Source organism: Furipterus horrens, unplaced genomic scaffold (genome assembly GCF_987537825.1).
Source record: "Furipterus horrens unplaced genomic scaffold, mFurHor1.1.pri manual_scaffold_7, whole genome shotgun sequence".
Classification (NCBI taxonomy): domain Eukaryota; kingdom Metazoa; phylum Chordata; class Mammalia; order Chiroptera; family Furipteridae; genus Furipterus; species Furipterus horrens.
Genome location: NW_028327177.1, coordinates 134,733,689 through 134,753,110, shown reverse-complemented (window position 1 = coordinate 134,753,110; position 19,422 = coordinate 134,733,689). Strand labels below are relative to the sequence as shown.

Here is a 19,422-nt window from a genome sequence, read left to right as displayed (position 1 = left end):
GGAAGAGTGGGAGGAGGAGCAAGTGGCAAAGTCCCGACCATTGTTTCATCTGGGTGATGTGAATGAAAGGCTCCACTCTCGTGATTGTTTGAAATATTTGACAATATATTTCTGGAAACTGACTACAGCAACAGCTTGAAAGCTTTGCATTCCTCTTCTTTTGGCTCTCATCTACAAGGTGCATCCCTCTTTTAGTTCCAGAAGGCTGTTTCCTCCCACAAATCCCCGCCTCTCAATAATCTGCATTAAATGAGGCAGCCAAAAATGAATCAATAAAAAAAATAAAAAAAAAAAGGAGGGGCGGCACTGAGCAAGGATTACAAAGCCAGCAGAAGCTCGACTAGCCACTTCCTGTTTGAAGTTTAATACTTGCGGGAGACTGCAGGACAGAAGAGAAAAACAAGAATCACAGTTCACAAAGGAAAGTTTCAGTTTTACACCATGTTTACAGGAAATGAGATAATTTCTCCAATCCTATGATTATTTGCCCCCGAAAGAACAAGTGTAGGGCATTGAAGAGTCTCTGGTGGCTGAAATACACCAGCCAAGTGCAAGGGGGGCAGATCTGCCCTGGGATGAAGCCCACACCTCTGGGCCTCAACTCTGCCCCTCCCCTCCCAGGGGCTTCACTAACATTAGGCTCCAACAGCCCAAGATGAGAATCAGAGACTGAAGAGACGTCGAGAAAGGACCTGAAGATCCTGGCTGAGTCTCAGTTCTTAGGAGGCAGCCACTCCGTCCAGTGTTGGTGTCAACCTGCCCTCCCTTCATTCCTGCCCCAGCACACCATTTCCAGTCTTCAGAGCTGGACACTGAGCTCTGGGGACTTGGGTGCCACTATGAGATTAGTATCTTTCTTTGTTTTCTATTCTTTTCTACATTTGTTTTGGTTTTGAATAGGACATTTTAACCTAAAACCTAAAGTATAAACTTAAACTGATAAACCATAGAACTTAACATGTGTTATGGGTTGATTTGTGTCCCCCAAAAAGATATGTTGAAGTCCTTAACCCCAGTTCTTAAGTAAACTTATTTGGAAACAGGGTCTTTGCAGATGTAACCAAGTTAAGATGGGGCCATTCTGGCGCTGGCTGGTGCAGCTCAGTCAGTTGGGTTGTAGCCCCGTTAACCAAAAAGTGGCAGGTTCAATTCCGTCAGGGCACATGCCTAGGTTACAGGTTCAGCCCCTGGTCAGGGTGCGTACCAGTGGCAACCAACCAATGTTTCTCTCTCTTCTTTCCTCTCTTCCCCTCAAGCTGGGAGACAAGGAACTAGAGCCTGCAGAGTTGGCCCTGCTGACACCTTGATTTTAGATTTGTAGGATCCAGAATTATGAGAATCAATTTCTGTTGTTAGGAGCTGCCCAGTTTGCGCTAATTTGTTTTGGCAGCCCTAGAAAACTGATAGTTTGCTCACTTAAGCCTCACCACCACCCTTAGGTTAGGAAATATCACTATCTCCATTTCCTACACAAATTCAAGTGTCTAGTAAGTGGAAAGCCAAGCTTTCAACCTGGACTGCCTGGATCACAGCCCAAACGTCCCTTTTGCCTTTTGAATAAAGCTTTCGTAAACCTGAAAGTTGATAGAAAAACCTGGGTACCCATTAGAATGGCTGTAGTAAATAAAACAGACAGAGTAACACGTGTTGAGGAGGATGTGAGGGACAGGGATCCTCAGACACTGCTGTGGGAGTGTAAGCCGGTTCAGCCACTTTGGAAAAGTTGGTACTTTCTTGAATGATTAAGCATAGTTACCACATGATCCAGCAATGAGATTCCTAGGCAAACAGAAGCGGGCAAAGGTAGGTTCACAGTTGTGAGTTTAATTACTCTATTACTTGTATCATGTAAATCTACTTTGGCAGGACAAATGAAAATGTGAGAAGTAATGTACCTCCACAGAAGCACGTGTACATGAGTGTTTATAGTGGCATCATTCATAAGAGCCCCAAAGTGGAAACAATTCAAATGTCAGTCCACTGGTGAGTGGATAACTAACATATTGGTATGGGCATACTACACAATAGGATTCTGTCATAAAAAAAAGGACAAAGTGTTGGCTATGCCACATCATGGATGAACCTCAGATACCTTATGCAAAGTGAAAGACGCCAGACGCATGAGCCCGCATATTGTATGACTCCATTAACATGAGGTATACAGATTTACAGACAGAAAGTAGATCAGTGGCTGCCTGGGGCTGGGGTTCAGAATGAGAATTAATTGTAAATGAGATCTTAGGGTGGAATGAATATGTTGTAAAACTGATACATGGTGAAGGCTGTACCCCTTAGCAAAGTTACTAACAATCACTAAACTGTATATTTGAAATGGGTAACTTGATGGCAAGTAAAGTAAAGCTGTTTAAAAATTTTAGGTTCTAAGTTTGGGGACCTATGCAGGACCTAAAACAGAGTGATAGCACTAGGTTTTCCAACCAGTTTAACGAAAAAGTGCTTCATTTTATTCATCTGAACTTTAGCTGCAGAAAAATAGCAGAACTCCGCTGAAACAGTGCTGGGGCCAAGATACTCGTGAACTTTATTTGGATGCTTCGAGGCTAGGAAGCCACGGCCCTCCCCTCCTGCAGAGCATCTGCAAAGCTGAGGAAGAACCAATGAAGTAATGGCAGCTTTTCTCCTCACCCTAACGTCACTGCAGAGGTAGACTCTGGCCAGGTGACAGTGACTCCTCTCTGCAGAACCACCACCTCTGCTCAGCCCCCCAGCTGGAGCCCCTCAGCCACAGCGGGTGGCCCACAGATTCTCTGGCTTTGCAACTCCTTGCCCAGGAAAAGATCCAAAGAGGCAACTCCGTGTAGGTGGGTGGCAGAAGCAGAGACTCCTGACAAGAGCTCTCTCTGGGGAAATGCTTTCAAGCAGCCTTGCAGGGAGGGGACGCAAACCCTTCCCCAAACTCCCCCATGTGCTGTAAGTATCAGTGGCTCCTCTTTGGGGAGATTCTCAAGGCTTGAGTCAGGCCCATCTATTCCCTACTTGCACTGGGTAACAAGGTGACATATCTGCCTGGCTTTCCAGACAGGACTTCACCTCACTCCAGGACAGTGAGATGAAGCAGCCCTTGGCAGAAACCAGGCAGGGCAACAACAGAACCCATCTTTTCCCAGTGCCCTCGCGGTCAGGACTTGAGGCCCATCTTGGCCATCATCTCTTCATAGACTGTCCACGCCATGGCGGCCATCAGAGTCCTGCGGAGCGCCCGGGGCACACCGCCTTGGAAGAAGCCACGCAGCCCATAGTCCTAGGCGGAAAACAAACGTCAGTACTCTGTGAAGTAGCAGTACGATTGTACCTGGCACAAGAGGGCCTCGCTCTTGTTACCCCATTTTTTAGTCTTAGTTTTTAGACTTTTATAAGTAATGTTAAAACTATGACTAAGGGGTCCAAGGAAACAATAAGCTTTAAATTGTTTTTTGCCTAGCTGCTAAACTTCACCTTTCTAGGCTTGCTCTATCCAGGGCGGTTCATTTCTTAGCTGAAAACCTTTCCCCAGGGCTGCTGTGTACAGGGGTCAGCTGGTGCCGTGCGCACAGCGCCAGGCCCCAAGGGGCAGCTGGAGTCCTGACCAAGGGCCGCTCGCCAAGCCCGGGCCCAGGCTGAAGGAAAAAGGCGCCTTTTTTGGCAATTTCCATGCCTAGAAGGAGCTTTTATTCTTTTTATTTATTTATTTATTTTGTAATTAACTGTATATTCTTGGTGGCTCTATATAAGAATTTAAAGACAAAACCTTTTATTCCTCCCCCATAATTTGGATTGGTTTGTTCATTCCTACTGCTCTCATTCCTGCCATTTTCACATATACTGAAGAATATAGTTCAAACTTTATGATTTTAGGTGAAGAGAAGCAGGCAACTTAAGCAGGGTGAGGAATATGATCAGCTTTACAAATACTTGTTTATATCCAGGGTGGAACAGATACCTGATGCATGTGCTTACATGTTTCCCCTGCTGAAAAATTGAGAAGTACAGAAAAAGCTAATGATGTGGGTGACAAATTTGCCGTGGACAAGACTATCTGGTGGGTGACAACAGTACACGTTTCCCAAGGGCCACCGCAGTGGCTTTTAAATAGGCCTTTCGTGGACTTTACGTCTGCTGTACTTGACTCCCTCAGTAATAGCACTGGTATAAGCGCAAACTGCTAGAAATAGTTTTTCCTGACTCTATTTCCTCCTGGGCCCTTGATCGGATCCTTAGCCACCCCCCCCCCCCCGCCCCGTTCACCTGACTCAATAGATCTGGGGTAGAACCCTTAACAAACATCACAGGTTATCCTATTGGAGGCACCCCCACCCCCCAAAAAACCCACAGATTTTTAGCAGTGGTTCTCAACCTTGGTAACACATTGGAACCACTGGGGAATTTAAATACTGACACCTGGGATTCACCCTCCAGAGAGCCCGATATCATCAGCGGAGGCTGTGACCTGGGAACGGGGATTTGTAAAACTCCCCAAGTAATTTTCTTGTGTAAAGGCTAAGAGTTACCTCTAGAGAGAGCTGTAACCACAACAAGAACCAATATTTATTCTCTAGCCTTACCTTGAAGATGACTGTCACTGCTTGTCCAATCCACCGAAATTTCCCTGGGGAGAGCTGCATGTGAGTTTTGATAACATCCGCAGGCTGAGTTACCAGTGAGGCCAGAATACCAGCAAATATCCCGCAGCTGAAATTTACAGCGGGAACAAGAGCAGCATCCAACTGGTCTGAAATAGGACAAAGGCAACATTCAGTTATACATAAAGTTCACATGCATCGGATAAGTGTCAATGCCAAGTTGCCCACTGATTCTTCCCCAAAGCCAGAAGGGTACAGATTCAAACAAAGAATTTAAAAATTTAAAGGTATAACTAATAAATGCAGATGGAATAATGGAGTGAAAATTTCATCCTTTTACACCCATCATGTAATAATTAATTCAGGCAACAACCAATGACTGATGCTCAAACATATGGATGAAAGGAACAGGATGTTTTATATGGATTTATATAGGTTCAAAGTACCTGCCCACACATACTTACAAATTACAAAAGAAAACATAACTGAGTTTTCAGTGGAGGCACTATCTTAGCCACATGATAAAAAGTTAACATCACCCACAATGGGTGAAACTGACGTCATGAGCTTCCTGATGTAAGGCACGGGGGACACAATATCATATACGAGGTAGGTCCTTTTGCTAAAAATGTATAACTGAATCTAGTCGCAAGGGAACCTCGGATAAACCCAGGCTGAGATTATGAGGGTGGCTTATACTCTGGAAAATAAAAAATAAAGGTTGCCATACAGTATACTGTTGGAACAACTGCAGATATTAAGACTATCATTTGACTTCAGAGAACTATATCTATGTTGCCCGTGACTGGCGTGGCTAAGTTGGTTGGGCATCATCCCAGAAAGCTAAAGGTTGCTGTTCAATTCCCAGTCAGGGCACAGGCCTGGGTTGTGAGTTCAGTCCCCATCAGGGCATGTGGGAGAGGCAAGCAATTGATATTTCTCTCCCTCTCTTTCCTTCTCTCAAAAATAAATAAGATCTTAAAAAAAAGTAAAAGAACTGTATATATGTTAGATTGCCTGAAACTGGTAAGATGGTTACATAAGAATGTCTTTGTTCTTAAGAAACACATACTGAGTATTGAAGGGTAAAGGGACGTCATGTCTGCAACTTACTCTTAAATGGTTTGAAAAAAAAAAACAATTATACACATAGAAAGAGAATAATAAAGGACTATGAAGTTATTTATATCATCCTTGTGGCTTTTTTGTGAGTCTAAAATGATTTCTAATACCAAATTTTAAAAAACTTAGAAGATGGGTTGAGATGCTAAAAATGTACATGCCAGTTGCCCATTGCCCTAACCTTGGTACTGCAGAATAAGGCTGTGACTTGCAGCGTCACACCACCCACTGGTGCCCGGGGGGAAGCTAATCCCCCGAGCACCGCAACTGCAGCCCGTCACCACTGCCATGATGCCGACACTCCAGCTTTCCCAATTAATTGATCTTGCGTACAATTCCTTGCTCAAGTCATCCACAGACACCATACTGAACGCAGGGCCATTCTCCAGGATGTTTCTATCAACACCTGGCTCTGCCTGGGTGGGTGTCTACTGCCCAATGATTTTGCTCACGTCTTGTCCGACATGAGCTTACTGAAAGGGTGGGCCTGCCAGGATGCCTCAGGTTTGGCACCTTTCTCTCCACCCAAATGGAGGGCCCAAAGCCACGTTGCTGGGGGACACAGCAGGGAGGTGAAACTAATATTTTCCTCCCAGCTCCTATTTGGCATTTCCCAAACTTGTCTGAAAAAGGAACCACATATAGTACACCTTGAAAAATACTGACTCCCAGGTCTTACCACCACGCTTCTGATTTAGGAGGTCTTGGATGGGACCCAGCAACCTTAAGATCAGGTAAATTTAGGAACTATTCTTATAGGACCTGTGTGTAAGTGCTATATTTCACCCCATTCCCCACTCAAGCATTACAGTACATCCCTTTCCAAAGGGACCAGGTCTGCCACGTCCCAATGCCGGGGATACACCTCACAATGGACCGCAGTGGGGAATCGGCCTCTGCCTCCCACAATGCTCAGGCTCAGTTCCTAAAACTCTGCTAAGGATCTGGAGCGGCTAAGGAGCAACAAATGGTCTCCTAGTCACAACAGAGAGTCGCAGAGAAAGTGGTGAGAATGTGTTTTGGGGAGCTCTCTTCCCAGCCACACCTTCCTTTACCCATACCATGGGACACGATGATTTTGGTCTGGTTGTAAAACATCAGGTAGAGTCCAGAAAAGGGTGCGTCACGAAGGAGCGTGGCTGTCAGGCCACTGAAGAGGCCCCGGTGGCCCTCACTGCGATAGATGCTCCTCAGGGCTGCGTAGATGCTCTCGTAGCCATACCTGCCGCTCTGCAAAGGAAGCACAGGACCAGCGACTCACCGACGACCCTGGGCATTTCAGGGTAGGGGGCATTACCGGGCACCGCATACACAAATGGGTTCTCTGGCCACATCAGCCTCTGTTGATTTATAAACTGGGAGGTGACATCAGTGGCCACTTGACTCAAGAGCCCCATGCCTCTGTTTTCCCTCCCTGAGGGCCTAAAGTATTAAAACTCACCTCGTAACGTGTCTTGATGACGGTGATGGGTGACATGCAGACCCCTGCAAATGAGCGAGAGCCCACCCCCAGTATGACCGACTCCATGGCGGTGGGGGGGTGGCCCCGCAGGAAGTATTGCTTCAGAGAGTAGAGGGTTCCGAAGTAGATGCCAACGCCCGGGACACACCTCACAATGGACTGCCGGAGGGATGGGGGTCGGAGGAGGAAAGAAAGACCCGCACGATAAGATACTGTCATAGCCGGGTTTCCCGAAAGACCCAGGATTTGCATGCAAGTAGTTGAGTTCAGGTGTGGAGGGAACCCCAATAGGAGAGAGGGGAGGCGGCCAATAAAGGGTGTGTTATCCAATCAGTTACTGCCATGGGCAACCTAATCTCCGTCAGGGGAACTCCGGGCACCTGTGTAGGGAGGAGGGGAGTGAGGTCTAAACCTCAACTCTCATTTCTCATTGGGGTGAGCGTTCATTCCCGGGCACTGCCATGCCAAAGGGAATTCCTAAGGCCAGAAAAAGCCTTCTGGCAAAGAAGTGCTCCTGTGGTGGTCTCAGCACTCTGCGGCCAGCTGTGTCTGCCCGAGGACTGCGCTGCACTAAGAAGTGAGGCCTTGTTAGGTACAGACGTCACAGTCCCTGGCCCTCACAAAGAGGCCAGTAACGGAGACACCAGTGGGAAGACCACGGAGGTCCTCCTGCCTCTTCCAATGCTCACACTTGCTTAAAGGAGGGGACACGTGAGGTAGCTGAGGAGTGGCTAGTTACGGAGGAGGGTGCAAGAAAAGATCCAAAAGGCAGCTTACAGGGGACATCCCTTTCCAGAGGCCAAGAGGACTCTCAGTGCGGATCACCTGCAGGAGCAGAGCCAACATCCCGACGCGTCTGGATCTGTGGACAGGGGACAACATAGAGGCAGGAAGAAAAAAATCACTCAGAGCACATCCCAACTCAAAAGAAAAAAAAGAGAGAGAACCCCCACTCAAAGACTTCTCCACATGGACTCTTCCCTGGGGCCCTTAAGAATCTCTACAATGTGCCCCGCAATCTCGGAGTTCTTACGTGTCACGACCTGACACTTACGTGTGTATCCATATCCACCCATTCATACTACAAGCAACAGGGCACCTTCTGGTTTATATGTATTGCATACTTCCCCCAGTGCTGAACCCAACACGGGGACACAAAAAAGACAATCAGTACCTGCTGCACAGTTCTGACATTACAGGCTAGCAAAATAAAATGCAAATGTCACTGGGGCAGATGCCAGGAAGCTGCTCAGGGAAGGACCCCATTGAAGGAACATTAAATTACGTTAATTAATGTAAAACGTATTCCCAGAGGAGAATATACAGCAAGCCCATGAAAGCTTGGCCTGGCTTGTTCCCCCTGTGAGCACTCAGCAGGGTGGGAGTTGACTTAACACAGTGCAGGTGCTGCCATGTCTGAGAAGCCGCCTCACCCGGGGGCCGAGGGCTGGAGCGTCTGCAGGCGCGTTTTGAGGAGGTCCAGGGGTTGGAAGAGGAGGGTAGAGCATGTGCCACTGATGGAGCCGCACAGGAAAGCTTTGATCACCGGATGCAGCTGCAGGACAAGGAGACACTGTCAGCAGCTCTGCTGCAGCAAGCCTCGCCTGTGCGAGGGTCCCTTAGAAACTCACTGGTGGCGCCCTGCCTTATCTTCATACTTCAGAGGAGGGAACAGTGTAGCCAGGCGTGGGCAGCGCTGCCAGGTCGTTGAGAGCACAGCACAGAGCGAGGGGTATTGATAATAACTTTGCTCCTACTGAGCACCACATCTATTTGCATCTGTGAATTAGGTCACTGACCAAACCTCCTCCTGTGTCCCCACAATAAGTCACTGCCCATCTCCTTATCATCACAAAAGCAAAATCAACAGGACAGTCTGGTTTCCAGGCTCCCCTGGCCTGTAGGTGTTTACAGGAACAAGACAAAGGAAACGAAACCCTAAGCTCAGCAGTAAGGCAGAGGTGCCACTTCTTGTGAAACCTGTGAGTTTCCTTAATTTAACGCGTTCCCCTTCACTTACACCCACATGTGTCTCACAGTGGGTGCCGCAGACCCAGGGCCTTTCCTGGTCTTGCTGGCTCTCCTTTAAACCAGGATAGTCACACACAATGGCAACTCCAGAGGCACCACCAGGAAGGGCAGGACTCCATCAAAACGAACTGCACTTTCCCCAGGCAGGCCTCAGAGACCTCTGAGCATGCCCCAGGGTCCAGCCTCAGTCACACATGGTGTGAGAAGGCACTTTTAAAAATCCAAGGAGAGGTTGTCCACTTCTCCATCAGGGAGGATGCTGGTGTTAAGGGGAATGTAACTAGCAAGCCTCCTAGCGTTTTGACAAAACCTCAGCTGCATGGCCTTCTGGACAAGCATGTGCAATCCCATATTGTTGGAGCGATCATTGCACCTCTGGGTGTTGTGGATTTCAGTAAGTTTGCTATGGCTGAACCAAGAAAGATGACCTACACCGATTTCTATAGAAATTACGATTCTGTGACCGCGTTTGAGGCCATGAGGAAGCCTGAGATCTTTTAGAGGGCAAAGTGATTTTGGAATGTCAAGAATTTCTTGGGGGTGGGTTCTGTGAAAGTTTGTCACTGACCCGTGCTCCTGAACTATGAAACGTGATTGTCTGAGCTACGGAATAGTTTCTCTTGATAAACAATTAAGAAATACTGTGGGGGGAAAAATCCAACCAGGAGAGGAAACCTTCTTCTCCAAAGGAAGTCAATTGGCAAGCTCCATTCAAAAAATCTTCTCTCCGTTCATTATTCTTAAATAAATAGTAAACTGTGGTCCCAAAACATTATTAAGATGAATATAAAGTTGCCTTTAGGCACACCATACAGAACCAAAATGTTCGTCACCTGTGATACATGTTTCTCAGAGAAGAGAGATCATTTAATATTCCACCAACCCAGCCAGCCTCAAGTTATAACTGGAATAACTTAAAAGACGATTGGATAGTCGGCCTGCGAGCCAAGTGTCGCTGGTTCGACTCCCAGTCAGGGCACATGACTAGGTTGCACGTCAGGTCCCAAGTTGGGGGCGCAAGTGACAGGCAACCACACAGTGATGTTTCTCTCCCTCTCTTTCTCCTTTCCCCTCTCTCTAAAAATAAAATAAACAAATTAATTAATTACTTTTTGTAAAAAGACTGTTGGGTAGCCCTGGCTGATGTGGTTCAGTGGATTGAGAACCAAAGGGTCACCGGTTCGATACCCAGTCAGGGCACATGCCTGGGTTACGGGCCAGGTCCCCAGCTGGGGGCATGTGAAAAGCAACTTATCGGTGTTTCTCTCCCCCTCTTTCTCTCTCCCTTCCCTCTCTCTAAAAATAAATAAATATACTTGAGATCTTAATTTTTATTTAAAAAAATAAAAGACTTGGGAGAAGGACTAGATAAGTTCAGACAGAAAATACTGGGGCTTATAACTACGCTCAGGTAGCTTGGGAAAGTATCAGAAGGTGGCAGCACCGGTAACAAGTGAAACCGAGCAGAAGGTGCGCTCCGACAGGTGCGTGCGTGCCGGCGCGCAGAGCCCACTCGCCCAGGAGAGGCGCCCGCTCCATCCGCTAGCAGGTGCTCCCGGAAGCGCTGTGTTCCTCGGCATCGGCCGGGACTTCGCAGCATCAATGAGCCACTCTCCCCGGCACACCTGGCCTCTCCCTTCCAGTGGCATCGCCTCCCTGCCCGGAACAAGCTCACAAGGCAAGCTTTCTCCTGTCCCTCTTCACTAGTCACCCCTCGGGCCCCACCACTTGTCCTCCCGCTAGGGCTTCTCTACGAAGCTGCCCCGTGTGCTCACCAAGGACTGGCTGCATCCCAGGACCCCTGTCCCGCCCGGATCCCCCTCCTCTTACGCGGTCTGCCGGCTGCATATGAAATGGCTGCAGGCCTCGCCTCTCAGGTTCTGGGTTTCCTCTCCTCCTCCGGGCTGCCCTGCTGGGTCTTCCTTCCCTCGGCCTGCCTGCAGATGTTGGTGCTCCTCTTATCTCCCCCGACCGCAGCCCCTCAGGGCAGCCTCACCCTGCCCACGCCCACGTCCACACCCCACACTTGCCCAACGCCCACCCCTGCAGCCCAGGCAGCCCCTCCTCCGACTCCGTTACTCCCACGCCTCCTCCACCTCCCGTAGGCACTCGGGGGCCTGAAACTCAACATGCCAAAAGGGAAGCTCAGTCAACAGTCCTGCACGGACTTGTCTCCTCTCCAGTCCACACTGGGCTGTCCCATGGGAAATCTGGGAGACGCACGAGACTCCTCAGTCTACCTGCTGCTTCGTGACCAGGTCCTGCCGATGGCCCCTCACCGGGGGAGGCTGCCCCCACAACCCACCCCAGCGGCCTCCTTGGCAGCCTCCGGCCTTAAGGTGCCAACCCCCACCTCCTCCGTGCCAGAGCAGCACTGTGCACGGCGCCCATCCCCACCACATCAACAGGCTCACAGCACTCTGAAGAGCTAGGTACTTAAACCCATTTTACAAATGAAACTAGGGCTCACAGAGGCTACAAATGTGTCCTAAGTCCCAGGGTTGGAAGCTATTGGCCAGGACTCAAAGGTCAGGCTCTTTTCAGCAGACTCCCAGTCTGAAGTGGACCACCGGGCACTCAGTGGCTTCCTCCAGCTTCAGGGGTTTCCTCCCACTTCTCTTTTTTGAGTGGGAACGCTCTTCTTCTGTCCCCAAAGATGCTCCCATGCCCCTCCATCCACTCCCATGGCTTCAGTCCCCACCCTTCTACCCACACTTGCGACCTCCTTCCGGAGCTTCAGACCCACCTATCCGCCTACTCTGATGTCCCACCGATACCTCAGACCCTTCCAAACCTGAACCCCTCTCTCCCTCCCCTCCATCCCCACCAGTCTGCTTCTCCTCCTGGGTGCCCTGTCCCAGGGAATGCCCTGCCATTTACCTACCCAGCTGCCCCAGCCAGAAACCTGGGCAGCACCCTTGACTCAGACTCTCTGCACCTGCTCATCCTACCTCCTAAAAGCTCTCAAATTCACCTCCTGTCATCCTGGCTCAGAGCTCCATTATCCTTGGTGATGGCCACCACCTCCTCACTCAGCTCATCTCTTTGATTGCTCTAGTCCAGCCATATTCAACCCTTTCCATCTCATGGCATACATAAACTAATTACTAAAATTCTGCAGCACAAAAGAAAATGTATTTTTTGGTGCCAATCTGACAAAAAAAAATTGGTTTCATAAGTTTGATTCATTCACACTGGATGGCTGTTGTCTTTTTTTTTTTTAAGTCTCACTTGAGTATATATCCATTGTTTCCAGAGAGGGGGTGGAAGAGAGAAACATCGATCAACTGCCTCCCATATGCACCCTGACCAGGAATGGAACCCATAACCTAGCATGTGCCCTGACCGGGAACCAAAGTGTGACCTTTCAGTTTATGGGAAGACACTCCAATCAACTGAGCCACCTGGCCAGGACTGTTGTCATTTTTCAGATTTGACAATCTAAGGGAAAAGAGGTTAGTGCCCCTGACTACATAGTCAGGTCGTCGTCGTCGTCGGCAGCCGTCCGTCTCGAGAGACGATGGCGTAGCTTCTTGAGAGTCTATCTGCACCGCCGAGAATGGCTGTGCGGTCCGACTCGGGAGTGACAATCCCTGCCACACTTGTTACAGGTGAAGGCAGATTGCCGTTGTTGCTGCTGTTGACGCTGCTTCCGCCTCGATCTTTTCTGGACCGCCTCCTCGTTGCGCGCAGCCTCTGCGTGTGACGTGCCTTGCCTGACCGAGAGCCTCCAGGCTAGGCGGTCGTCTGCTTGAACTTCCCATGTGTTGAGATTGATGGAGCATTGTGTCATGTCCTTTTTGCAGATGTCTTTGAACCGCAGTTTTGGGCGCCCTGTCATCCTCTTGCCTTCTGCTAGCTCGCCGTAGAGGAGGTCTTTGGGATACGGTCATTTCAAAGGTGTATAAACAAAAAACAGTATTCAGGGTTTGCTTAAGACAAAGATAAACCTTTTACTAAAAAAAAATTGTATGCCTGGGGCATGACTACTCACCATGACCTAGCCAGTTAGGATTTATGATCAAGAACATCCTGTGAGGTCACTTTCCATACCCCCCCCCTTTTTTGTCCACAACTAGCAGTATAGATTAACCTCTAACTGTTAAAACAAAAGAACAGATTATATAATTGTTTCAAAATTTTACACTTTTCATTTTGAATTGTTTTAAAATTATTATCAGTAGTGAATGCCACATCCTTTGAGGACATATTTGATTTTTTTTCTAAATAGCCCAAAGTTATTCAAGTAAATAAAAATGAGTAATCCTTTTTTTTTTTTTAGTAATGGGTAGGACAAAAACTATCCAACAATACTTACAGGTACACAAAAGCAATAAGCAGCATTTAAATAGTTAGTAAACCGGTTCTCCAAGTTAATTTTACATCCCTTTGAAAAAATTAACTGCCCTGGCAGGGTGGCTCAATTGGTTAAAGCGTTGTCCCATACACCAAAGGCTGTGGGTTCAACTGGGTCAGGGCACATATCTAGGCTGCGGATTCCATTGGGGGGGTAGGGGGGCGTGGGGACGCAAACGTGAAGCAAGCAAGCCATAATCTTTCTCTCTCTCCCTTCCTCTCTCTAAAAATCAATCAAAATACACCTTGGGTAAGGATTAAAATAGATATAGGTGATAGATAGTAAATCCAATTCAAACGTAAATCCAAATCCAATTCAATTTTAAATGCAATAAATCTCGAGTCTAGAGCTGGAGGGCCCAGAAAAATAGGTAAGTACGTGTTCAAACATGTAAACAAATAGCTGTCGCCTCTTTTTTTTTTTTAAGGCCCCCGCCCCGCGCCGCGCCGCGCCGCGCCGCGCCGCCCCATGCCCCCGGCGAAAGGCTCCGAACGCAAATTTCGGACGGAGCTGCGGCGGGCCCAGAGCCCTCTAAGCCAAGTCCAGGCCGCACTGCGGGCTCCGCCCACCACCAGCCCCAACTCAGCCCAACAGCGCTCTAGGCGCACCTGCCCAGCCCCGCCTCCGCCTCCGCCAATGGCAGTCCGGCAGCCCGACCGCCGCAGCCAACCCGGACGCTCGAGGGCGTGGCCTCGAGGCGCCCCCCTGACAACGCCTATTCCCCCGCCGGCTGGGGGCTGAAATCCCAAAGGTGCCCCCTCCCCCACTCCGCAGCTACCCCAACGTCTCCGGCTTGGCGCTATTACTGAACCTTGAGAAAGCCCAAATATCTGCCCGCGTGTCCTCCCACCCGTCACTCAAGGCGTCCCGCGCTAAGCAGACTCCCGTAGCACTCACATCTCGTTCTGGGCCTCACGGGAACAATGCCCTGAAAGCCCCCAAGGCCCCGTCAATTCCGCCCATCTCTACCCAAATACCACGGCGGCAGCGCGACCTTTGCTCGTCTGTCCCGAGCGATGGGCTGCAATCCTCTCTCCCTCCTCCTTCCCCGTCAAGTCCCCAACTCTGCGCGCATCCAGGGTTCGGGAAAGGCTCCACGAGGGACGCTGACCCTCGGCAACTTCCCCGAGCCGGCAGTCCTGGAACTCCTGCCTGCGCTTCCCGCCAATTTACCATAAGCGTTTCCATCCTGTCTCCCACATCTTGAGGTTGCAGCAGCGCGGGGCGTGAATTCTGGATCATTGGAGGAGGCCTGGGAGTGCTCTGGGCTCAGGGGGCCGTCGGTGGGAGCTCAGGCCCGGCCCTTGAGACTCAGAAGACAACGCGATTACGGCAGCCGTGCTTTCTACCGTCTGCACCCGTCGGGGTCGGGACCTGTGCGGTCCGGCGCTGCGCGCGTGGCTCTGGAGTGCCGTACGAGCCTGCACCCGGGAACTACTTGCGGCTTTTCACTTGCTCGGCAGACACCACAACTCTGCTCTCCGGCGCATTCTGCCCAGACTTCGGGACTGGCGACACTTGGGCTAAATGTATCGGGGGGCGTGGAGAAGGCCAGAGGAACTAGTTAGAACTGTAGGGTTTAACTTCCGGGGTCGGACGCTGGTCTGCAGCTGGTGACGAGGTGCGCCTTAGTGCCACCTGGTGGATACGTCCGGAACTGCAGGATCCGCGGTTTCCCGGCGCCCGGGGCTTTGTCTGCGGGCTGTTCTGCGGGGAAGTTTGCCAACTCGACGTCTTTACAGTCGACGTACAGTAGCCAGTAGCTATCTGTGGCTCTTAAACACTTGAAATGTGGCTACGATGAATGAAGAACTTAATGTTTTATCTTATATTAAAAACTGAAGCTGTGGGGAATACTTTTCTGTTAAACACTTTAGTTTGGCAGGCTGACATTTCTCTTTAAGCACCGAAAAGTGAGCATCGGAATTGAATGTGCTGCAAATTATCCGCACGCCCGATTTCTAAGACTTGTGTTAGTATGGCAAAATAAAATGTCATTAGTAATTTTGATATTTTACCTGTTGAAGTAATATTTTGGATTGTTGCGGTTAGGCGAAAATATTATTAAAATTAATTTTACCTCTTTCTTTTTACTTCTTTAATCTGGCTACTAGAACACAAAGTTACACGTGTGGCTTGCACTACGTTTCTGTTGGGCAGCACTGGTCTATCTAGATGGTTAAGATTATGGCCTTCGCTTTCATGTGGACTCGGTCAGTAACCTTCTGGGTCTGCTCTGGACTCAGACGAAGTGTGTCTCTTCCTGCCACACTCATGACCCTGGAGCCCAGAGTCCCCCTATTCTCTCCAGTCCTCTTCCTATGTTCTCTGGGATGAAAAGCTATGTAAGATTACGTGAGAGGAGCATTACCCATCTGTAGAAGAGGGAGAGTTTTGGAGTTGTACATAACAGCAGTGCTTGGAGGAGTGAATTTAAAAAATGAAAGGAAAAATAACTGGTGAAAACATTGTGTGTGACTTTAGTTCAAAACAAGGTCATTAATATCAGGCAAGGCTTCCTTGACTTGTTTGCAGTTGGTGGAAGGTGATTTCACTATGACCTAGCTCCTTGTTACGCATTGGGTCTCTCATATCCAATCTGGCCCCCTTTTTCCACCTCGGGTAGATGTTACGGTTACATGATGTTTTCCTACCCCAGTGACTATAGGCACTATGCAGGAAGAAATACACACATATCAATTTGCACTCATGACCTTTTCTTAAAACTCTGTTCACAAGCGGCTTTGGCATCTGGAGGACTTTACACCATCCAGGAAGAAAGGGCTGGAATAAATATGGGATGCTGAAAATGAATGGGACAGACAGAATCTGCTCCAGAGGAAGCTTTCGTTTCCTGCCTTTGGGGCGAGATGAGCCTTTGAGCCTTACAGAGCCTTGCACTTGGGTCACTTTGTTTGGGAGAAGATGGCTGGGATGGTAAAGAGCACACAGGTGAGCTGCCCCCCGCGCTTCCAGGAAAACCAGCTCAGGGAGACCTTTCCTCTCAGCCTGGATGGAGCCAGAGCTACTTCGAGAAATATCTAAATTCCCTCAACTGTTATCAAAGCGATGCACTCACCTTGGCTTTTGGAAGCTAGTAGAGGGTGGAGGGCCAATCCCCTGTACTTGCTGCTGCTACAACCTCCTCCCGTCTATCTTTATAAGCCTCTTAATGACAAGTGGCCTCCCAGAGAGAATTGATGTGTTAGGTTGGTCTCTACACTGTAACTAACAGAGGCTCCTCTCCATCTGAACATCCCCTCCCACGCCAAACACAGTCTGAAAGGGCCACCTTAAGAGTCTCCCAGGGTAGACATTGCCCTCCACAGTGGAGGAAGTCACCCTCTGTGCTCAGTCACAAGGATGGGCACAAATGGCAGGGGCAAAAAAGCATCCTAATGGCTTTACCAAAAGCTTTGGGAAAGAGGACTGTTCTGTTTCTGCTTTGGGCTTCAAAAGAAATACCTTTCTTCCTTCTGGACCAGTGACCCATGCCTCCAGCGTCACCACTGAGCAGAGGACTGGGCTACAAGAGAGCAATGAGGTGGAGAAAGCACTGGGCTGGTCTTTCTTTGTGAGTGGGGGATGGGGAATGGTGGACAGGGGCTGTGATCTTGCCAGAGTTGGAGTTCTGGGATTCTACTTTAGGAGACAAAACATCAGAGGCAATGAAAGAAAGGAGGAAGCCCAGGCTATGTGGCATTTTCTGTTCTGGCATTACAGTCAAAGCTTGCTTCTCAAACGTCTCCCATCTAGAACAATTCGGTTCTCAAAACAGCCTTCCAGAACGAGTTAAGTTCAAGAACTGAGGTTCCACTGTATATAGGAGCCACAACCACTCCATCAACATTGTGACAAACCATTTCCCCACCCTCTGGCAGGATTAAACTCCTCTAGTGTTCCTGCCGGCTTCCCAGTGAGGAAACATAGGCTGCCATTTGGCTAGAAGTTCATGAACATAAGCACGTGTTTTCGGAGCACACTTCTCCTAGTCCCTGACTAATCTAAATTGCCCTCAAGGGTGAGAAGGACCACTTGCAGTTTGCCTAACATCAGGTAGCTCCTCCTGTATCGAAACACAGGTCTGGGTGCCTGCCGAAAGAAAGCGAAACTCATAAAACAGGTGCTGGTGAATAGTAAGGTTTATCCACGTGCCAGCAATCTGAGAAGATGGGGGAGGTCCTGTCTCAAAGCCCATCTTCACATCTCAGTGCGGGCAGAGGCTTTTATATGGAGGGGGAGGGAAAGCAGAATAAAGAGATCAAGGGTGGGGGTTGCAAAGTTCTCTGTGTGCAGCCAGCACAGTCCATTCCGTTAAGGACCTTGAAATTCATCAGGTGATGGTGTGTGTTGTCCTGGCTTTCATCACCCTTGTTTTACATCATCCTGGCTTTATGGTTGAAGCTCAGCAAATCTCCTGGAGTTGGGATGACTGAAGGTCAGAGTCTATATCTTTTGAACGTCGTCCTCGGCAGCCGTCCGTCTCGAGAGACGATGGTGTAGCTTCTTAAGTGTCTATCTGCACTGCCGAGAATGGCTGTGCAGTCCGACTCGGGAGTGACACGGTATCTGTCTCCTCCCGTGTTGAATCGACATCTTGCGATGACGCTGGAGTGTCCTCTCCAGTGGAGCTGAAGCTACAGAGCCTGGGCAGGGTGATATGGAGGGTCTGCTGTTGCCCATGCAGCAGACCCCCCCTCTCTTCGCAGCTGAAGGATCCAAGGGAAAGACGGACTCAATACAGCTTGGCTTCAGGTGCGCCGCAGGAGTTGCCGGTGTTGACTACAACGTCAAACCGCCTTAGGGACTCCGGCTCCAGATTTTCTGTAGGGGTTTACTCCCTTAGCCTTTCCCCTGAAGAGGTATGCCGCAAGGCAGCGGAGGTTTTTTGGAGTCAGAGTTTTCCTTCTCTGATGTGCCCTGACTGGAAGATCAAACCAGCGACACTTAGCTCGCAGGCGATTCTTCTACAAACATGCTGTTTATCTACAAGCTATATTTTAGTCAGAGTCAGCATTTACAGAAACAATGTCAAAAGAATGGTGGGTGGGTTATAATTCCCCACTGTTACATTTCCACACATGGATCTGTTACAGAGTGGGGTCCCCCAGAAAGCCGCAGAGCCTGTGGTTTGGAGGATGGGGGAAGGGAAACAGCTTTCAAGATGCCTTTGCATATCTATGGCTGATAGCTAGGGTCTTAATTAAGTAAATGGCTTCTGTTCTTCCACAGCTCCGAGGAATGATGAGCAGTGAATAAGCAAGGCCTGTGGAAGGTTCTGTGAATGGTCAGAACCAGTTACCACGCCTACTGCATCACAGGCCACGGTCAGGGATTTAAGGAGAGGGCGGCAGCCATTTGGGGAGGAAGAAAAGAGGGGAGGAAGAGAAGTGGAGAGTTTCATGTGGCTGGCAGAAGAGGAGAATTAGGCGATTTACAAGGAAAAGGAAGAGAACGAGAGTCACGTTGTATTGCAGAGAGGTAGAGGGGAGATCCATGCTTTCTTTGCAGGAACTCCACAGATCTAAGTCTGCATAATCTTTAAACAATCCTTTCTTTCTTCACCAAACTCTGGTGTTGAGAGTTATGCTTCTGGCGGCAGGCAATCGGACCTCTCAGAACTGAACAGCCCGTGGGGTTCTGTAACAGAAGGTTTTCTTCATCTTTGGCAGCGTGGCTTGATCTGGAAACAAGCATCCCTGGATGCCCTTTATGTGTCAGCCTGACAGGCTATAATCCCCAGTCATCCGATCAACCCTAACCTAGGAGTTGCTCCGAAGGTATTTTGTGTCTGTGGTTAGTATCCACAATCAGTTCACCTTAAGTAAAGGAGATTATCTTCAATAATCTGAGTAGGCCTCATCCAATCA

The 19,422-nt window shown here is 49.1% G+C and overlaps 1 protein-coding gene across 2 annotated transcripts; it reads right to left on the bottom strand.

Annotated features, from left to right (window-relative positions):
* Positions 1-2,578: 2,578 nt before the first annotated feature.
* SLC25A38 (solute carrier family 25 member 38) lies at positions 2,579-15,108 on the bottom strand. 2 transcript variants are annotated; one of them, XM_090284535.1, is made up of 7 exons: positions 14,726-15,107; positions 8,598-8,719; positions 7,942-8,026; positions 7,144-7,323; positions 6,764-6,932; positions 4,563-4,729; positions 2,579-3,262 (listed from the first exon to the last, which is right to left on the bottom strand). In XM_090284535.1, exons 1-7 carry the CDS (start codon positions 14,792-14,794, stop codon positions 3,140-3,142), a joined length of 915 nt encoding a protein of 304 aa, XP_090140661.1. In that variant the 5' UTR covers positions 14,795-15,107; the 3' UTR covers positions 2,579-3,139. The 2 variants fall into 2 exon arrangements, with proteins under 2 accessions (XP_090140661.1, XP_090140662.1); XM_090284536.1 differs by lacking the exon at positions 4,563-4,729 and having other exon boundaries at positions 14,726-15,108.
* Between the last annotated feature and the right edge of the window lie 4,314 nt (positions 15,109-19,422).

Bases quoted from the DNA above. Each gene is read 5' to 3' on its own strand.
- SLC25A38 (XM_090284535.1), bottom strand. From the start codon at position 14,794: ATGATCCAGAATTCACGCCCCGCGCTGCTGCAACCTCAAGATGTGGGA. The intron at 8,720-14,725 runs GTAAATTGGCGG...CTTGTCCTGCAG, and splicing joins ACAGGATGGAAACGCTTATG to CTGCATCCGGTGATCAAAGC. The intron at 4,730-6,763 runs GTATGGGTAAAG...GTCCTATTTCAG, and splicing joins CAAAATCATCGTGTCCCATG to ACCAGTTGGATGCTGCTCTT.